The sequence below is a fragment of the Labeo rohita genome, chromosome 24 (assembly GCF_022985175.1).
Source record: "Labeo rohita strain BAU-BD-2019 chromosome 24, IGBB_LRoh.1.0, whole genome shotgun sequence".
Classification (NCBI taxonomy): domain Eukaryota; kingdom Metazoa; phylum Chordata; class Actinopteri; order Cypriniformes; family Cyprinidae; genus Labeo; species Labeo rohita.
This window is the reverse complement of record NC_066892.1, coordinates 27,384,840-27,404,958: the sequence shown is the minus strand read 5'-3', so window position 1 is coordinate 27,404,958 and position 20,119 is coordinate 27,384,840. Positions and strand designations below refer to the sequence as shown.

General features: G+C 35.1%; 1 protein-coding gene across 4 annotated transcripts in view; it reads right to left on the bottom strand.

Moving 5' to 3' along the window:
• Positions 1–20,119, bottom strand: part of LOC127155516 (uncharacterized protein C18orf63) — a 28,706-nt gene that overhangs the window by 7,188 nt on the left and 1,399 nt on the right. For 2 of the 4 annotated variants that reach the window (XM_051097765.1, XM_051097764.1), the window contains 11 exons: positions 18,144–18,222; positions 17,934–17,973; positions 17,537–17,601; positions 16,950–17,006; positions 12,799–12,910; positions 11,909–11,950; positions 11,466–11,542; positions 9,267–9,373; positions 8,964–9,060; positions 7,024–7,109; positions 5,616–5,799 (listed from right to left, as the gene is read on the bottom strand). In XM_051097765.1, the coding sequence (XP_050953722.1) occupies positions 5,616–5,799; positions 7,024–7,109; positions 8,964–9,060; positions 9,267–9,373; positions 11,466–11,542; positions 11,909–11,950; positions 12,799–12,910; positions 16,950–17,006; positions 17,537–17,601; positions 17,934–17,973; positions 18,144–18,222 (946 nt within the window). The remainder of the gene's footprint in view (positions 1–5,615; positions 5,800–7,023; positions 7,110–8,963; positions 9,061–9,266; positions 9,374–11,465; positions 11,543–11,908; positions 11,951–12,798; positions 12,911–16,949; positions 17,007–17,536; positions 17,602–17,933; positions 17,974–18,143; positions 18,223–20,119) is intronic. The other 2 variants (XM_051097766.1, XM_051097767.1) reach the window with 1 other exon arrangement.

Below are 20,119 nucleotides of genomic sequence, written 5' to 3'. Positions count from 1 at the left end.
AATTTTTTTTTCAGCTTATTGACATTTATACAGATTCAAAGACTATTGAGCCACTGCACAAAGGCACAAAATATATCCAACACCATAAATCAGTGAAAATAATTTGAATAAAGCTCAAAAAGTTTTCAGTTTATACATCTGTTAGGCTACATTCACACTAGTGCATGTTCGTGCACTAGTGTGCATACCTAAAATGCATACCTCAGACAGAATCATTTCTATTCATTTTTTCACTAATTTACTGATGAGCACTAGTCTGTCGGTATGTATAATGTTATATGCCTTCTCTCTTCTGCAAATGCTGTTCTGACTCATAGGACATAACATATTTAAACAACATTACATGGCCAAAACACACATTCGACGGCAAACGGAAGTTATTACAAGCCCTCGCTGGTGGTTTAAAATGAGTTTTTATTATCTTTTGTAGCATCATGCTACAGTGCTCGTGAATGATCACTTAACGCTCACTTTCGGTCGTGTAGTATGGACAGATATCTTTTCTGAAATGCCAGTATGGATGAAGATTGTTATAATTTTTTAAACAAAAGCAAACCAGTGTAAATGTAGCCTTACACAAGCTTTCACGCTACAGCCTCACGTGTGAGCCACATCTCTGAGTGTAACCGATGTAAACAAGCAGGTGCTATAGAGAGCAAACTGCTTCGTATGCTTTTGGATCGGTTTGTTGCTGCGTCGGCCAAACTGCACACGCAGCGGAGCGCACCACTTGCGTGCAAGCCGCACTCAAAGTTCAAATTAGTTGAACTTTTGTCGCTGTGCTCTGAAGGGCTGCGCATTCTGCATTGTGTGAAAGCCGCCGATCTGTGCGGTGCTGCTTCTAGTCGAACACACCTAGTGCTGCAGGCTTATTGGCACAATGACGTTGACGTGATTAACCTCTTAGGTATCGAAGTTTGGTACCGAACGACAAGAGGTTTTTTGGTCGGTGCGTAAAAAGTATCAAACTCGATACCCAGCTCTACTACCAGTCAAAAGTTTTTGAACAGTACGATTTTTAATGCTCTTACAAAAGTTTCTTCTGCTCACCAAGCCTGCATAATAATTTTTATTTTATTTTATTTCTTTTTGGAAAGAAATTATAGAAATACTTTTATTTAGCAAGGATGTTTTGAATTGATCAAAAGTGATGATAAAGGCATTTATAATGTTACAAAAGATTTCTATTTCAGATAAATGCTGTTCTTCTGAACTTTCTATTCATCAAAGAAACCTGAAAAAATTCTACTCAGCTTTTTTCAACGTAATAATAATAATACATTTTATTTATTTTTTTTTTGAGTGGCAAAATGGAATATTAGAATGTTTTCTGAAGGATCACGTGACTGGAGCATAGATGCAAAAAATTCAGCTTTGAATCACAGAAATAAATTATATTTTAAAATATATTCAAATAGAAAACAGTTATTTTAAATAGTTAAAATATTTCAAATTTGACTGTTTTGCTGTACTTTGAATCAATGAAATGCAGGATTGGTGAGCAGAGGAGACCTCTTTAAAAATCATTAAATATCTTACTGTTCAAAAACTTCTGACTGGTAGTGTATGTAATAAATCAACTGTAAAATGGTGGCGGTGTGGAATATTTGTAATTACTATTATAGTATTATTTTTAAGTTATATATTTATATATATACTTTTGTCTAGACATAATCCACTACAACTACTCTATTAATATTTAAATATTTAATTTTACTGATAAAATATGGAATTGCTCCAACATGCATTGCAACACTTAAATGACCCCAAAACATCCGGTTTTATTAAAGCAGACTGACTCTATCTCCACATCTGTGAGCTTTCTCAGAGACATGGAAAAACACTTTCTTGATAACAAAGTCTGTAAGGTCCCTCTTAGTTAAACTATTATTTGTGTTGAACATGTATGCTTATAATGATGCTGGCGCTAGTATGCTTCTGTACATCCAACATCAATTAACCAGTCAGTTAATCATTGCTGCCTAATGTTGCCATTATCAATCATTACAGTCTTTGAGATTAACGAAGGCGTCCTCTGCGCCAGATTTCCATCTGTACTAACATACGGCACATATAGTGTTTCAAATCATGTTTCACAGCATTTGTCAAAGTTTAATAACATCAACCCTCAGCTCTGGCCAGTATAAATTAAACCTTAACCCATCTGGCTGACTGTTACACTCTCCTCCATGCGCCAACAACAACTAACTGGAAGAAATGATCTAATGTAGTATCATGTATTGTTCTTACTGGAAACTCTTGCATTCTGTGAAATAAATGGTAAGTGTCAATTATCCGACAAAGTCAAGGATTGTTTTAGTAGGCAGACCACACTACTTTGCTCCCTGTCCATATAAACACTTCCCGTATGTGTGTGATGTCATTTGCTCTGCTTTGACTGTGAGTTATTATTATATTATTTTTAGAAAGTTTACGATTTCTATAATTCAGCTTCTTAACAAGGGACTTTTTAAATAATGACTTTAATAAAAAGAAAACCAATATAAAAAGTGTCCAATACAATAATTTATGCATTGATATTATAGCTAAAGCTGACAATGTGTTCTAATCAAACAACTCAGTTGTGAAAGGCTAAAAGATGAGGTTTTTATAAGTTCGCAAATTTTATCTTTTGCATTTTTACGGACAACAAGAGTAAAAAAAGGAAACTTTGAAGAAGAGGGTGATTGTGATGAGGAAATGACATAAGCCTGATCTGGGTCACTGACACACCATTGTGCATCCTGTCAGAGTACATGCACCACCCTCAAGGCCACGTTTTTGACAAATATTGCTGTTAGCAATTGAAGTGGATGGTTCTGGTCTTGTTGTAAGCTGCAGTCATTAATAAACATTGCATGTGCAGTGAAGTGTTTTGAGACGCTGTCTCTTTTGATCACTGTGATGTGGGCGGTTGATGTATTACGAATCCAAGGACTTCAATCAGCATCAACATTTCAGATTTATATGGGAGTAAAAGGGAACATGTTTATCATCTGTATGTAAACGGCCAAGATTTCTTTTAATTTATTCACTATAATTCATCATATTTACTAGATTTTAACTTTGGGGTGACAAATTAATTCAAATCAGGTCATCAAGGCTGCATGCACAATAGAGGATGGATACCCGACCTGAGCCCGACGGTACCCGACGGGCCGGGCCGGGTTCGGACAGATATTTAGAAAGGATGCTCGGGTTCGGGTCGGGCTCGGTCACATCAGCGCGATAAGGCATTGACCATTTAAAATTTAAAACTGCTTAGTAGGTAGCCAATGGGGCTGTTTCACTTGATGCAAAGGTTCGTTTTTGTGATTAAAATAAATGTAAAATATTACCCCAAATCCGTCTTCCTGTATGCGGAAATATGTCAAACTAGCCAGGACAACGAACGACGTGCGTATTGGGGACACTGTTAATGTTATCGATAGGCCCACAAAACCTGTTGTGTTATTATTTAATTTTTATGTTTGTTTTGTTATTTTTGTATTGTTTGATTTTGTTCTGTTAGCTTGGGCCATTTTTTGTTGGGCTATGTTTATTTAATTTCAATTGGCTATATGATAAAGTCTCTTGTGTGTGCACCTGTGTTATAACGGCGCTTTTTGCCCCTTGTGTGCGCTGATGCTCTCCTACAGTTGCTTAATAAAAGCGGGCTTTCCACACAAAAAAAGTGCATGTGTCATTAGTATGAGAAAAAAATTAGATTTTAACTGTGTCGGGCTGGGATCGGGCTCGGACATAAATATCTTAATGCCTGTCGGGCTCGGGTCGGGTTCGGTTACTGCTCAGTCGGACGCGGGCCGGGCTCGGACAGAAAAATGCGGCCCGATCCGCACTCTAATGAACAATAATGAAGAAAATTTGCTTTACAAAATATTTTAGTTTTAAATGAAGATTTAAATGTATATACTAACGTCAAAAGAAGTTTTTAATAAATAAGGCTTAATCATAGTATTTATATTTTTTAGTATTTTTGTTTGTAATCTACTGCAGGTCCATTGAAAGTTTAATAAATTTAAATATTTCATTTTTATTTATAAAATATAAAATTGCTCCAACATAGATGTTGTAATGTAATGTACACATCATCTACCTGTAACTGATCACCATTTCTTTTAATTTATTCACTGTATTTAATCACATTTTTAATTTTTTACTAAATTCTAATTGTGGTGTGACATAAACAAATGCATGCATAATAATAATAATAATAATAATAATAATAATAATAATAATAATAATATAATAAATAAATAATAATAAATGCATGCATAATAATAGTTAAGAAAATTTGCTGTACAAAATAATTTTATTTAAATGTATGCAATATGGCTGTGGACAGTTTTTGAACATATTTTAAAATATTTTTTCTTTTGCCATAAACAAGTAATCTACACGAGGTCCATTAATAATTTAATACTTATAATATTTAATTTTTATTTATAAAATATAAAATTGCTCCAACATATAATCTGTTTGTGACTGGTGTTTTTTTTTTCATTTCTTTTTCTTTCTTTTTTTTTTAATCAGGCCATAAAAGCTGCATTCATAATAATAAAGAAAAATCGCAACATGCTTAAGGGAACATGTTTATCATCTGTATGTAAACGGCCAAGATTTCTTTTAATTTATTCACTATAATTCATCACATTTACTAGATTATAACTTTGGTGTGACAAATTAATTAAAATCAGGCCATCAAGGATGCATGCATAATAATTAAGAAAACTTGCCTTAAAGAAATAATCTACTGCAGGTCTACTCAAACTTTAATACATTTAAATATTTCATCTTTATTTATAAAATATAAAATTGGTCCAACATAGATTGTAAAAGGGAACGTATATATCATCTGTCTGTAACTGATCACCATTTATTTTAATTTATTCGCTGTATTTAATCACATTTTTAATTTTTTACTAAATTCTAATTAATTAGTGGTGTGAAAGCATGCATAAAAATCTAGAAAATTTGCTGTACATGCAGTTTTTGGCCATATTTATTTTAAAAATATTTTTCTTTTGCCATAAAGAAGTATCTACTGCAGGTCCATTAATATTTTAATAATTATAAATATTTCACTTTTATTTCTAAAATATGAAATTGCTCCAACATATAATCTGTTTGTAACTGGTGTTTTTTATTTATTTATTTATTTTTTAATCAGGCCATAATAGTTGCATACATAATAATTAAGAAAAATCGCAAAATGCTGTATCAAATAATTTGTTTTATTTTGAGAATAGCATGCCACACCACTCAACATGGCAGCTTTCCAAAAGTATTTAAAGTCTACAAAACATGTTTCTAATTTCATTTTAAAAGGATTTCTACCGTCTGCATAATCCACTTTCACAGCATGAATGTAAAATCTGGATAACAAATGCATTTCAGTGGCTTTGGAACATCCATAAAGCAACACATCAAGATGCAGCTGTGCTGCAGATGAGCACAGTCATAACAAATCGGACAATGTCAGATGTAATGCTAAGAAGCAGAGTGCAGTACTTGATGTCAAATCCAATTGATTGCTACTTTATTGCTGTCAGCAGGAAAGTAAGCTGAGTGACAGCATGTTTGTGTTTATGGACACGTGTATGTGTATGCAGTACCTGAGTGTCAGGTCTGTTCAGTTCATTGCTGTAGTAGCAAGGCTTGCAGGTCATCCGCACTGGAAAACCACACACACTCTCTAGTCCGGCCTGCAGGTCTGATATGAAGGTTCCCAGCACCCCCTGCAGGTCCACTCTGGAAAAGCACTGTACCGGCTGAGTGCGGATACAGCACAGTGGATATCTGAGCAGCAAGTCAAGGATATTTATCTTTGGCTGCCAACAGAGAAAAAACAAAAAACAAAGAACAAAGCAGTTATAAATAAATAAGATGCAAACGGGGCATCATTAAAAATGTATGGTTTGTTTATAATCCTTAATTTGTCCCTGCACTGTGTGATGTAAATGCAGACCTGATTCATTATGTGCAGAGATCTAGCCCAAGTGTGAAAATGGGGGTTATGTAATATTAATAATGGGAAACATGTTTGGGAATGGAGTGAATTTACAGAGTTCTGGGACTCATTGCATATACTGTGATGAAACACAGATGACGGCTGCTACTCTGACTATTCCTTCACTATTAACTAAAGTATGTATACTGAGTACACTAGGCAGATATTTTTTGTGCAACAATTTGGCATATTACAATTATTTCTGAAGGATCATGTGACACTGAAGACACTGGAGTAATGATACTGAAAATTCAGATTTGATTCCAGGAATAAATTACATTTTAAAACAGACTCACATAGAAAACAGTTATTTTAAATTGGAATAATATTTCACAATATTACTGTTTTTACTATATTTTTCATCATATAAATGCAGCCTAGGCAAGACTTTTAAAAACACTTTTAACAACCACCATCCATTTATAACCAAACAAGAAATAATTTCTAACATTCTATTCTTGATCCATCAGTTGATTATACAGCTATCAGGTTTTTCCCTAAATTGGATTAAATATGCAAAATAACCATGTAATCATTAAGAAGATAATTGTACATGCAATGTAATAATGAGGTCATGTGGCAACAATGCATCACACTAATGATTGAAATGTTGTACAACGCAAACTGTTCCACATGTTGGCAGTGTTCAGTGTATATACTGTAGCACAGTATGTGAACCCATTTCAACTACCTGCCTGGCTCATGTCCACTAGGTGTCATTATCATGTTGCATGAACGTCAATCAAGACAGACTGCTCTACTACTTTTCACATTCAATTTGTAACCCACCAGTCTGAAAAACAATTTATGTTTATTAGCAACGATGCCTTCAGATTGATTATAAGATTAAAACTGTGATGCTGTAAACCGAGCACACACATTAAAAGATTAAAAATGGATGTTTGGAACAAGTTTACGCCATTTTACTGAGAGCGAAATTTGGGATAAACACAGCTGAAATCAGTATCTTAACAGGGAACTGACCATAAACTAGAACCTTCACTAAAGGATACATGAACAGCTTGTCACCTATTGGTTTAAAGTACACGCTGCAGTAGATGACGTCTTCTTCACTTGCTGAAGGGAGCTGATATCCATACTAAACCAAGAAAGAGACAGTTAAAGAGGCAGACAGATGAGCAAGACAGAGCCATTCATACAGTTTAGGGACATTACGTTTTTTAACGGGCAGATTATCTTGCGTTTGTCTGTGTTTGTGTATATTTGTAAACAAGCAAGCATTTTCAAACTAAATATTTGGATGCGATTTAGGTTTGAACAGATGGTATATATACAGTATAAATGGGTAAGCGTGCATGTCTGCACATACATACAAATTGTGTTTGATAAAGCCAAGCCTCACAACTGAGTCTGTTTGTGATCAAAGGTTACAATGTGACCTCTAAACCAAACAGAAGAGGATCAGAGTGCTGAAAACACACACACAGATACATTTGCACACACACTTGTTGGATTTCCATGTTTATGGGGACCTTCTATAGAGGTTTTTTTTTTTTTTTGCCTTTTTAGATCTTCATTCTGTATGATTTGTAAGCTTGTTTCCTCACAGGGCCAAAAATGTCCTCAAGGACAAGGATTTTGGATACTGCAATCCTTGTGGGGACATTTTGTCCCCATAACATAGAGTATACCTGAACAACGCGTACACACACACAAACTGTACTGCATGTGCAAACACACGCATATTAACAGACTGGCAAGAGAGTGCAACACTTCCAGAGTCTCAGCAATCTAGCACCAGGATGACAGTCAGTTTACAAACTGTAAGCAACAAAAGCTGTGCCAGAAACTGAGACCATTTACTGTCAATCCATGTTGTTGTATTGGAGTGCAGTCCTGTGAATAAATCACTCTCTCTAATGATCTGTAAATTATTTGCTCTAATTTAATAATTCAATGAAAAATTGTTTTGAATCTATTGTAGATGAACTATGATGCATTTGGTGGTTAATCAGCAAATAAATCACTAAACACCAACTTTACGCAATTATTCATGCTGCTTGCTAAGGCAAGCATCACAGTTGCTATTGCTTGTAAAGGTACTGTTCACCCAAAAATGAAAGTCTGCTGAAAACGCACTAACCTTCAGGCCATCCAAGATGTAGATGAGTTTGTTTATTCATCAGATTTGAGGAAATTTAGCATTCCATCACTTGCTCACCAATGGACCCCCTGCAGTGAATGGGTGCCGTCAGAATGAGAGTCCAAACATAAACATCACAACAATCTACGTAATCCACACCACTCCAGTCCATCAATTAATAGCTTGTGAAGTGAAAAGCTGTTTGTTTCACAGTAAACAAATCCATCAAGACGTTTTTAACTTAAGTCTTCTATCCATAATAATGCTTTCTAAACTGAAGAAGTCTTCCTGTCTGAATCAGGAGAGAAATATACACAGATCAAGCACAATTTACAAGCAAAAACATTTCTAAACAAATATGTTAATGAATTTTGACATGAGACGACAACATAGGATGGAGTTTTTACAAAAGAAAGTGTTATTATGGATTATGAACTCATATTTTTGGCATGAGGAGATGGTTTAAAGTTATAAACCTATAAAAAAAAAAAAAACATTTTATAGGAAACACCTTGATGGATTTATGACAAACTTGCATATTTTCACTTCACAAGACGTTAATTGATGGACTATGGTCATGTGGATTATTTGTGGATTATTGTGATGTTTTTATCAGCTGTTTGGACTCTCATTCTTAATATCTTTCTCATTCGTAAAACAAAGTCATCTACATCTCAGATGGCCTGAGGATGAGTAAATCTTTAGCAAATGTAAATTTCTTTGGGTGAACTATTCTTTTGAACTTTGGTATAAAGTCTGAACAACACTTGTTCTACAGGTATGAAATAAATCATGGTGCTTGTTGAGGAGAGGTGTGCGCTATTATATTCCTCAGGTGGTAATGTTTACCATGTTGCTCCAGTGGTTTTGAAACTCCATGTAAGATTGGAATGGGCTTTCCTGTGGAATTCTGTGACTGATGCTAATGATCTGGCCTTTCTTCATACTGTCCGCACACACACACACACACACACACACAAAAAAACAATGCAGGAATAGTATTGATTCAATATGTCTAAATCTAAACAACGGACATTACGATTAGGACCTTTTCCTCCATGATGCCCATCAGTACATCAGAGCAATGGTACAGCTCTAGAAAGTGTAACAACACAGCGGAAAGCGGTGTAATTGCACATGCGCAATACTTACCTTGGCAGAACATGGCACCAGTTATTTGGCATGACTGTGTGCAGTACAGCATCATTAGCGTGGAGGAAGTTTTTCATCACAGGAGCAGGAATATCAAAATCCTCTATCTGTCAGAAGACAGATGAGTGTAAATTAATACCTTACACAAAAACAGGAACAGAAAATATTGCAATCCAATACAAACTTTGACTAGTTCACATCTTACTGTGAATAACTGATCTCATTTGTCAATTATTATTTCAATGTGTTAACAGCTATTTGTTAAATTAAAATAAACATATACCAAATGATTTTATGCAAATATATGATCAATGTATCTGTATGATCTATGTATTCATTTGTAATGAATATACTGAAATGTACATACAAGTAATTACTGAAATTATTATATGTGACCCAGGACCACAAAACCAGTCATAAGTCCATTTTTTTTTAATTAAGATTTATACATCATCTGAAAGGTGAACAAATAAGACAATATCTGGTTGAGATATAACTACTTGAAAATCTGGAATCTGACGGTGCAAAAAAAAATCTAAATATTGAGAAAATCCTTTAGTTCTTAGCAATGCATATTACTAATCAAAAATTAAGTTTTCATATATTTAAGGTAGAACATTTACAAAATATCTTCATGGATCACAATCTTTACTTAATATCCTTCTGATTTTTTGGCATTTAAAAAAAAAATCGATCATTTGGCCCCTTCAATGCATTTTTGGCTATTGCTACAAATGTACCTGTGCTACTTAAGACTGGTTTTGTGGTGCATTATATTTGATATCTATGTAAGTACTGGTACTTCTTAGTGGGCTGAGGCTGGAATTTTAGCGAGTTTGAAGTAAAAGTATTTGATAGACGTATACTATGTCTCAGGAACATTCACTCAGTATAATTATCTCATTTTTGACCGAGATGGCTTTTAGCTGGTTTTGCATCTGAACTCTTCATATATATACAGTGCTGCTTGAAAGTTTGTGGACCCTCTTCTATATTTCTACATAAATATAACGCAAAACATCAGTCCTTAAATTTGACAAAGAGAATCCAATCAAACAAACAAGACAAAAATACATACTTTGTCATTTAGTTATTGAGAAAAAGTGTTAAATCCAGTGTTAAATATTTGCAAGGTGCAAAAGTATTTGAATCTTTGCTTTCAGTATCTGTTGTGACCCCTTTTTGAAGCAATAACTGCTGGTAACGTTATTTGTAACTGCTGATCAGTCCTGCACAACGACTTGTAGGAATTTTAGCCCATTCTTTAGTACAGAAACACTTGACATCAGACCGACAGCAGTGTTTTTTTTTTTCTTTGCAACTCATTCATACCATGGTTGTTCAGTGTTCTCCTGATGATGGACTTCAACATTAACCAATGTGAGAAAGGCCTTTAGTTGCGTAGAAGTTACCCTGGGGTTCTTTGTAACATTGGAAACTATTATACATCTTGCTTTGGAGTGATCTTTGTTGTTTGATCACTTCTGGGGAGGGTAACTGTGGTCTAGAATTTCCTCCATTTGTACACATCTGTCTGACTGTGGATCTGTGAAGTCCAAACTCTTTAGAAATGGTTTTGTAACCTTTTCCAGCCTGATGAGCAACAGCAACTTTTCCTCAGAGATCTCTTTTGTATGTGCCATGATTCACTTTCACAAACATGATCAGACTTTAATAGATCCCTGTTCTTTAAATAAGAGAGATTCACATACTTTTGCAACTCACAAATATTTAACGCTGGATAATTTTTCATAATAAAACAAATGATAAAGTATATATTGTCATCTCATTTGTTTAATTGGGTTCTCTTTGTCAATTTTTATATACATATATATATATATATATATATAAAGCAGCACTGTATATACGTATATATATATATATATATATATACATACACTAAATAGTTTATATTAATGTTTAAATGATCTTATCTCTTGTTGTTATGAATATAAATAATAAGCACACCACTTGGGTGCAGCTAGTCATCCGAATCAACAGTAACAAACAATGAAAAGCTTTTCCTTCTCCTGTTAACTCAGCACAATCAGGCTGACGTAAGGTAGATAACTAAGGCATAGGACATGAACCGAGGCAAATGTGTAACACATAACAATGGTAGTAAATTCATAGGTTCATAGGTCACAAGAGGCTAGACTGGAGAATGTGAATTCAGGCTGGAAGTGCTTGACTTCTTACCACAGCTGGAAGAAGTCTGACTGTGTTGGCTTCCACACTGACACACAGTTGAGTCTCAGTGATACTCATCTCAAGCACTGTGAATGAATATACAAGAGTAAAGACGTAAGCATGAGTCAGTAAGAATGAGAACATCTGTCTGTCATCATCATCAGTTACTGAGTGAATTGTGAAAGGCATCTAGGCTTTAGGGTAGAGCGTAACATGATAAATGTGACTCTGAAAGCACAGATGATTCTGGGATAAAGCAAAAGGAGTACATTATTCAAAAGGGTGCTATAGAGATTCTAGCAAAACAGCACAAAAATATGCTGTTTTCACTAGTAGGAATGCATTTAAGTGTTTTTCTATACAAGTACTAAACCACCTTAGTCACTCCAGTCTAACAATGTGAAAACAAACGGCAGAGTCTCGTGCCAAAGCATACAGACGCCTCCACCTACCAACCGCACTGAGTTTTCCAGAGTCACTGAGGAAATCTTCTCCTGGGAAAGAAGGAAAAATCACTATTACTTTAAGATGATAAAATAAACTGCATTGAGCTTTCTGGGTAATTCATTAAAGACTATGTGATGGGGAGTGTTGCAATCTGGTAAGATCATTACGAAGAATTTTTGATGACATGTTTTAAAACTCTCACACATATTCACTAAGAGAGCTGCAATTATAGTGAATTCTCTCTGCTGGGGTCTGATAGAGAACTCCAAAGACTTAAGAGAGCCATGAACGCAAGCTTTAACCGAGCTCAAGGATGGTACCACACACATTTTCAAGGCACGGCCTCCAACTCAAGGCCATCAAACTGTCTGATTATCTTACCATGCACTCATTTTAGTTTATACAATTATATAGCAATCTTGGATAAGAAACAATAGTGAATGACTGACAAATGGACTCCTGAAAGTATGACACATACTTTTCAGACTATCTACCATTACTTTAATTAGTAACTATAATTATGCAGTGTTTAACTGACACAGTGTTATTCTCCTGAATTCAAAGTGTGTACTAATTTTAAACTGGGCTGAACTGACACTTACTGACCTTGTGCCGAGGTAATAAAAATATTAGCTCAGTAAAGGAGACGAAGGGATCATCCAGTCTATTAGACTACATGAATTACTCATGCCTGCACTAGAAAGAAGGCTCAAGGTGAAGCGACAGTTAAGATTACACATCAGCTAAATCAAAGTGAACTTTACCCACAGCCTACACTAGTTAATATCTGCCTTCACATTCAGTGAATTTCTGTATTATGCACAGGCAAAATTCAGCTTCTACAATAACAGGGAAATGTTTGTAAGTATGCAGTCTCTGTGATATTGTCTCTCACCTGCTATTAGGTACTGGCCCGCTTTGTTCCATTTAGGGGCCAGTCTGGCAGTCAGAGAATAGGACAAACACGTCTGCAGAATACCAGGAAATACCCTTTCAGAAAAGTTGAGCTACAAGACAAAAAGAAAGAGCACAAATGCTATGTTCACACAGCAGGCAAAAGTGGCCCAAATCCAATTATTCTTGCTCACATGAGACTTAGATCTGTTTATTCATAACAGTGTGAATAGCACAATTCACATGAAATCGGATCTTTTCGAATTTGTGGTCCTAAATCAGATACAGCGCTGAAGTTTTGCAATATGACCTCAGTCTGAGCAGTTATATTTATTTATGTGACTTTTCACTCACTCTATATATATACACAGTGGAGATCAAAATTACAGAACAATCTATAATTTCCTAAATTTCAAGGTCACTGCTTAGTCCTATTTGAAGTTATCCTAACAAGAGTAGAAGGGCAATTTTTACGCATATTTCAAACATTAATTTTATTCTGAAGCGCCATATAAAAAACTTAAATGAGATTTTTGAAAAAGAACTCAAAATTAGAGAATACTTAAGATCAAAATTAGAGAACACTTATAGATACCTCCAAGTTATTACTGCTAATCTGGCACCTGGTGCTAATTTTATTAATTATCTGACAAACCCTATTTAAAGGAGAAGTCCACTTCCAGAACAAAAATTTTCCAGAGAATGTACTCACCACCTTGTCATCCAAGATGTTCATGTCTTTCTTTCTTCAGTCGTAGAGAAATTATGTTTTTTAAGGAAAACATTTCAAGATTTTTCTCCATATAATAGACTGCTATGGTGCCCCGAGTTTGATCTTCCAACATGCAGTTTTTTAGTGCAGTTAAACGATCCCAAATGCAGTTGTAAACGATCCCAGCCAAGGAAGAAGGGTCTTATCTAGCGAAACGATCAGTTATTTTCATTTAAAAAAATACAAGACAGTTAAGGTACGTCTAAAACTCCAATCGTATTTTTTCCCTCAACTTCAAAAATAATTTCAAAATCATCCTACATCGCTGCAGAAGTACCGACCCAGTCTTTGCAAACTGAACATGCAAAGACCTTTAACAAAAAAGGTAAAACAGTGATATAGGACGATTTTGAAGTTGAAGGATCACATGAGATGGGAGTTTTTCAACATACCCTAACTGTTATGAACGGAAAAAAAACAGAGTTCAGGCAGAGCAAGACAAAATGAGGGTTTGACATTAAAAAGTATATAAATTGTATTATTTTTATGAAAATAACCGATCGTTTTGCTAGATAAGACCCATCTTCCTCAGCTGGAATCGTTTACAACCATATCTGGGATCGTTTGAAGCTGCATTTAAACTACATTTTGGAAGTTCACACTCGGGGCACCATATCAGTCCATTATATGGAGAAAAATCCTAAAATGTTTTCCTCAAAAAACACACAAAAGAAGAAAGACATGAACATTTAAGATGACAAGGGGGTGAGTGCATTATCTGTAAATTTTTGTTCTGGAAGTGGTCTTCTTTAACTGGCAGCAATCCAGTTTTCACTGAGATTGTAAGGTGGCAGGCCGCTCTAAAGCCCAGGGCACACCAAGCCGACGGTCGGCCATCGGACAACGCCAGACTGTCGATTTCATATTTGAAATCACCAATGAAATCTGACAACAACTGCCTCATAATGGTTGTTTCTTATGCTCCAATATCGTTAAAAAAGGCTTATTTTTTAGGCTAGAGCAGCCAATGCGCATGGGCAGTCAGTTTCTATAGGAACCGGAGCTTCTTTACTAATCTATGATTGGCTGTTTCATTTACAAGGCAGGGCTTATTCACCATATTGGGCGTTGCACTCTCTCCCATTCATAGGTATAAGGAGTGCACAGTCTTCCTATATAAGTCTTTGTTTCCACACGTCGGCTCTCGTTGGGCTCACAACGGTGGGAGTTTGTTGAATCGCCATCAACCATCGGCACGAGTGAGAACTCTGCTTGGAAACTCGGTTTAGCAAACTAGTCAGTGTCTGAGAATTTATGCGAAAGTGATGATAACAAAAAAGTAAATGAAGGAGGCACAAACAGAAGGCTGTTCTAATGTAACATGATCATACCCAAGCATTCCAATATGCAAATATTTTCATATCACACAACAGGTAAAGCAGTACATTAAAGATAAGAACATTGAAATAATGAACTGCCTGGGCCAGAGTCCTGATCTAAATCCGATTAAAATATCCTTGTTTCAGCTTCTCCTTTGGAATGACAAATATATAATATTAAAAGCTGCTGATATAGACAGGTAAATGTTCTCACACAGGCGCAGAAAACAACTGTTAGTCTGCAGTTGGCTGTGGTCTGTGCAGTATGTTCAAGCTCAACATTTTGGTCCAGACACTGCCAACACGAGGCGACAAGACCATTGGTTTTTGTCATTGCTAGTTCTTTGAAGGCTTGGTGTGTCCCTGCCTTAAGGTGACTGAAACCCTGCGACAGGAGGTTGTCCAGAGGAAGGCCAAAGGGATGACCCTTTTTAGCCATTGTAAGAGAAGTCGGTCATTCCAAATCTGATTTATCGAATCTTGTTAACTCTTGTTTAACTCAATGTTGCCAACTCATGCAAATCCCCCAAAAAGGCTGGTCATCCATGTAAGACAAATGCACAAGAAGGGATAGTAGACATGATAATGCAAATATTCTCAATGGGAAATCATTTCAAAACCGCAGCTGGAATTGCGTGTCAGTTCAGTGCTGAACAGGGTAAGCATCTGTCTCTGCATGTTTAACAGAAGTCGGACTGAAAGTGCACTCTGCAGTGACCAAGCCTCTCATCAGCAGAAAAAATAAAAAGGCTAAGCTCTCCTTTTCTGAGGAACATGTTTTGTGGAGGGAGGAGAACTGGTCCAAAGTTCACTTTAGTGATGAAAGCAAGTTTAATTTATTTGGGTCTGATGGGAAACATTTTGTTTGGTGTCAAACTGGGGAAAGACTGAAGCCTAAGTGCATAAAGCAGTCAGTGAAAGGTGGAGCAGGACATGTCATGGTTTGAGGGATGTTTTCTGCAGCAGGGGTTGGGCCTATTATACAGCTACATGGCAAATGTTTATCAGAACCTCTTTCAGCAACATGCAAGCATCTCCCAATCACCCTGCAAATTTTATGCAAGACAATGCCTCACACAACAAAACAGGTAAAGCAGAACCTTAAAGATAAGAACATTGAAATAATGAACTGCTTGGGCTAGAGTCCTGATCTAAATCCAACTGAAAATCTCTGGAATATCCTTGATGGCAAAGTTACGGCTAAGAAACCCACTACAGTTACCAAAATTAGAGTGGACCAAGATCACACCAGTGCAGTCTGAGAAACTAGTGATGTCCTGCAGCCGCAGACATGCTAAAATCATGCTAAAATCACTTCCTTCTAATTTCTGAAACCCTCCAAAATTTGCTTTCGTGCAGCAACTGTTACTGTTCTCTAATTTTGATCACTGTGTTTTCCACAAAATAAAGGTTTTTGTTGAAATGCCTTGGATATTTTTTTTTAATGTTAGTTACATGTTAGTTACATGTTTTCATGTAGTTTACATGAATTCTTTAAAATTTTGAGCGATGAAGATGAACAATATTTCAGAAAAAATCGAATATTTCTAGATTGTCTAATTTTGATCTCCACTGTGTGTGTGTATGTATATGTATATGCATGTATATATATATATATATATTTCAAATAAATGCTGTTCTTCTGACCTTTCTACTCAAACATTTTTCATACACAAAAAAATGCATGATAGCATTGCATAATAGAATGATTTCTGAAGGATCATGTGACACTGAAGACTGTAATGATGCTGAAAATTCAACTTTGCATCACAGGAATGAATTACATTTTCAAATAAATTCACAATGAAAACTCTTCTTTTAAGTTTTAGTAATTTTTCACAATATTACTGTTTTTACTACAGTTTTTTAATCAAATAAACGACTTCTTTTGCAGGAGACTTTCAAAAGCATTAAAAAAAATGGACCTGTAGTGTATGTTCTGATGCAGTGAAGACACTATTCAGGCCAGTGTAGGGTCAGACTGAATGCATGGCGAAACATTAACATTTGAGACATTTTTCTGGACAAAACAGATTCTCAGAAAAAAGCCTTTAAACTAACCTGCAGACCATGCTTCTGTGCAAAAGCCTGGATGACACCGCTGTGGTAAGATGCAATCTAAGACAAAGTGCAGGGAATAAAGAGAATCAGAATGGACTGTAAAACAAAAATACTAAATTTATGTTACTGTACATCAAATGAAGACCAATGCGTTCACAGACTTGAATAAAAAAAAAAAAAAAAAACACACAAAACATCATTCAGTCATTTCATTGAGTTGCGTCGCTACAAAGGCATGCCGCCTTTCCCCTTTTTGGCTACACAAGTACAAAAGCCATGGAAGTTACATAAGCACAACACAGTCAATTATTCACCAGCGTACCCACTGTCTGACAGCACATTCACAACATTTGTAAAATGTGCATCTAAAATCCAAGGCACTATTGAAGGTATCACTGGCATCTTGTTAGCTGCTTTTGACACACTGTGTGAAGTGCTGATTTAATTGGCCTTAGTTCAGGACAGGAAAGGAGATGACAGAGTGTGTGGAATGTGCCTCAAATATTTTGCTTCGCACGGGACATGCCTTTGCACGAGCTGTGCTGACACGCACACAAACATGCACCCTCAGATGAAAAGTCACGCACATGCAACAGCACAAACTTAACTGGCAGGTGCACACGCACGCAAGGTGATGCACATATCACGAACACTGAAGAAAAGAGAAGAATAATAACATGTTTTGACAGGAAAAGCAGTATAAATTATAAATGCTTTGCCTGGCATAATTTTATTTTTACATTATCCATTTTGGCGTTAATTAAAATATAATTAAATATAATTATGTTGCACTTTATTGAAAACAATTTTGTGAGCAAGAGCATTTGCTTTCAGTGTACTCTATGTATGAATACAATTGAGAGGCACAGAATTATGGTACTAAGTACTAAATGCATATTTCTAAAGCCTTATTTTTGCATGCATTCATTAAGAATCTATGGAAGCTTGTTTCTGCCATGAAAAGAAAAAAAATGAAAAAGGTACCTGTGGCTTTTATATCTTGCAATTCAGCCTTTTGTCTCCCCTGCAATTGACTTTTTTTTTTTCAGAATTTTAAGTTTATCATCTCACTATTGTTTTTTTTTTTCAGCCATGAAATAAAAAATTAAAAAGGCAACTGAATAACTTTTTTTCAAATTAAAACTGATTTAAAATATAAAGTATAACTGAAATCACAAAATACATCATACTTACAGTCATTATAGCAGTGATGCCTCCAAAATGGCCCAAAACAGGAGAAGCAACGACGTCTGAATGCAAGAGAACAAGCTCCCTGATAGACAGAGGGAAAAGGCTTCAGAAGTCAATATAATAAAATATTCTATAATCATTCTAGAAAACAGCAATGTGGTCTGTTCTGCTGATTTCACAGGCCGAAGCAGTGGTGTACTGTTTTATATACTTAACCCTGCTGTTGTGTTGAAACATCTGGGTAGCCCTGAAAAACTGACCCTTATTAACCTCCATACAATTTGCCAAAAACCTACAATATGAAAAACACTAACTACACATAAAATCTATTGCAGCTGGTAAGAGATGTAAAATATAAAAGTGTTAAAATGTGAACTCCTATTGCATTAAAAAGATCTTTCTTTTGAGATAGGGGTCAATTTGACCTCAATATTTTTGTTAAAAATGTCCTTGATGTTTTTTTTATGCTTATTGTAGTGACTGTTTGCACAATGCAGTGCACAAAACTACAACTAAGTATAAATGGTACAGTATGTATCATTATTTGTACTTAAATAATATTTTCAAATATTATCTATCTCAATTTGCACTTGGTGTAAACAGCCTCTGCTTTTATGCTTTTAGATTCTCAAACCCTTGTGAGGATAAAATGGGTAAATGTGTTGTTTTTGTCTCGTTTTTTTCAAAGTGCTGATTCTTGGTGAACGCATGAAAACAGGCATGTTTTTGTACACCGTTTCCAAAAACTCATGTAAATGAGAAAAAGCTGTAAAATCTCAAAAAGAAATAAATAGTTTAGCCAGCTACAAAAAAAAAAATCAAATATGGGTGAAAGGGTACATAGCGTCAAGACTCAAAATACAAAGATCTAATAGCAATGGTCTAATCACACTAAATGTGCCTTTAATTACATTATGTGACCCTTGACCACAAAACCAGTCATAAGTAACATGGGTCAAATTATGCCAAATTAATTAGGATATTAAGTGAAGATCATGTTCCATGAAGATACTTAGTAAATTTTCTACCATAGATATAAATGAACTTGACTTTTGATTAGTAATATTCATTGCTAAGAACTTCAGTTGGACAACTTTAAATTCAATTTTTTTATTTTTATTTTTTTGCACCCCCACATTCCAGATTTTCAAAGAGCTGTATCTCGGCCATATATTGTCCTATCCTAACAAACCTATACATTAATGGACAGCTTAATTATTCGGCTTTGATGTACTAATCTTCAGAAAAATTTTTAAAATTTATCCTTATGACTGGTCAGGGGCGTTTCTAGGATTTGAAAACATCAGGGGCTAGTAGTGGTGGATGGGAGCTCACATCATACTTACGTATACATACATCATACTTACGTATGATGTATGTATAAAGTACGTATCAAACTCTAACGTTTTGTTAGACACAGGTTAATCTGGTGTACTTTGAGAGCTCCAGAAAGTAAGAGCTCCATGTTCATGTTCAGCATGCAAATTAAACAAAGAAAAAAGGTTTATGACCTGACTCATCCCTCTTCTGATACTCTGAAAACATCGGTTCATGAACTCATCGTGTGAGCAAAGTCATATTGTGCTTTCGATTTTAGTTCATTTGACAGATACTTTGCCTTAGCACAAAACAACATTGTTACACTATGAAAAAAATAGTAAATCGTAATCACTACAAATAGCAAACATATCAAAGTATTATCACAAAATTATAACTTTACAAAAATATATTACACAAATAAAATAACACATTTAAAAATATATGTCTGCATGCAAAAATAGGGGCCCATTTTTATTTATTTATTTATTATTTTTGTTTACCAAATTCCATTTTATTTTTTTTAATTCTGTTTTTTTTTCTATTTAAATTTTTCTGGACTCCTTTTTAATAGTTAAATTTAATTTTATTAATCAAAAAAGATGTCTAATTAATTAAAACATGAAACATACAATTTAAAGTCAATTTATCAAAAAATTAAG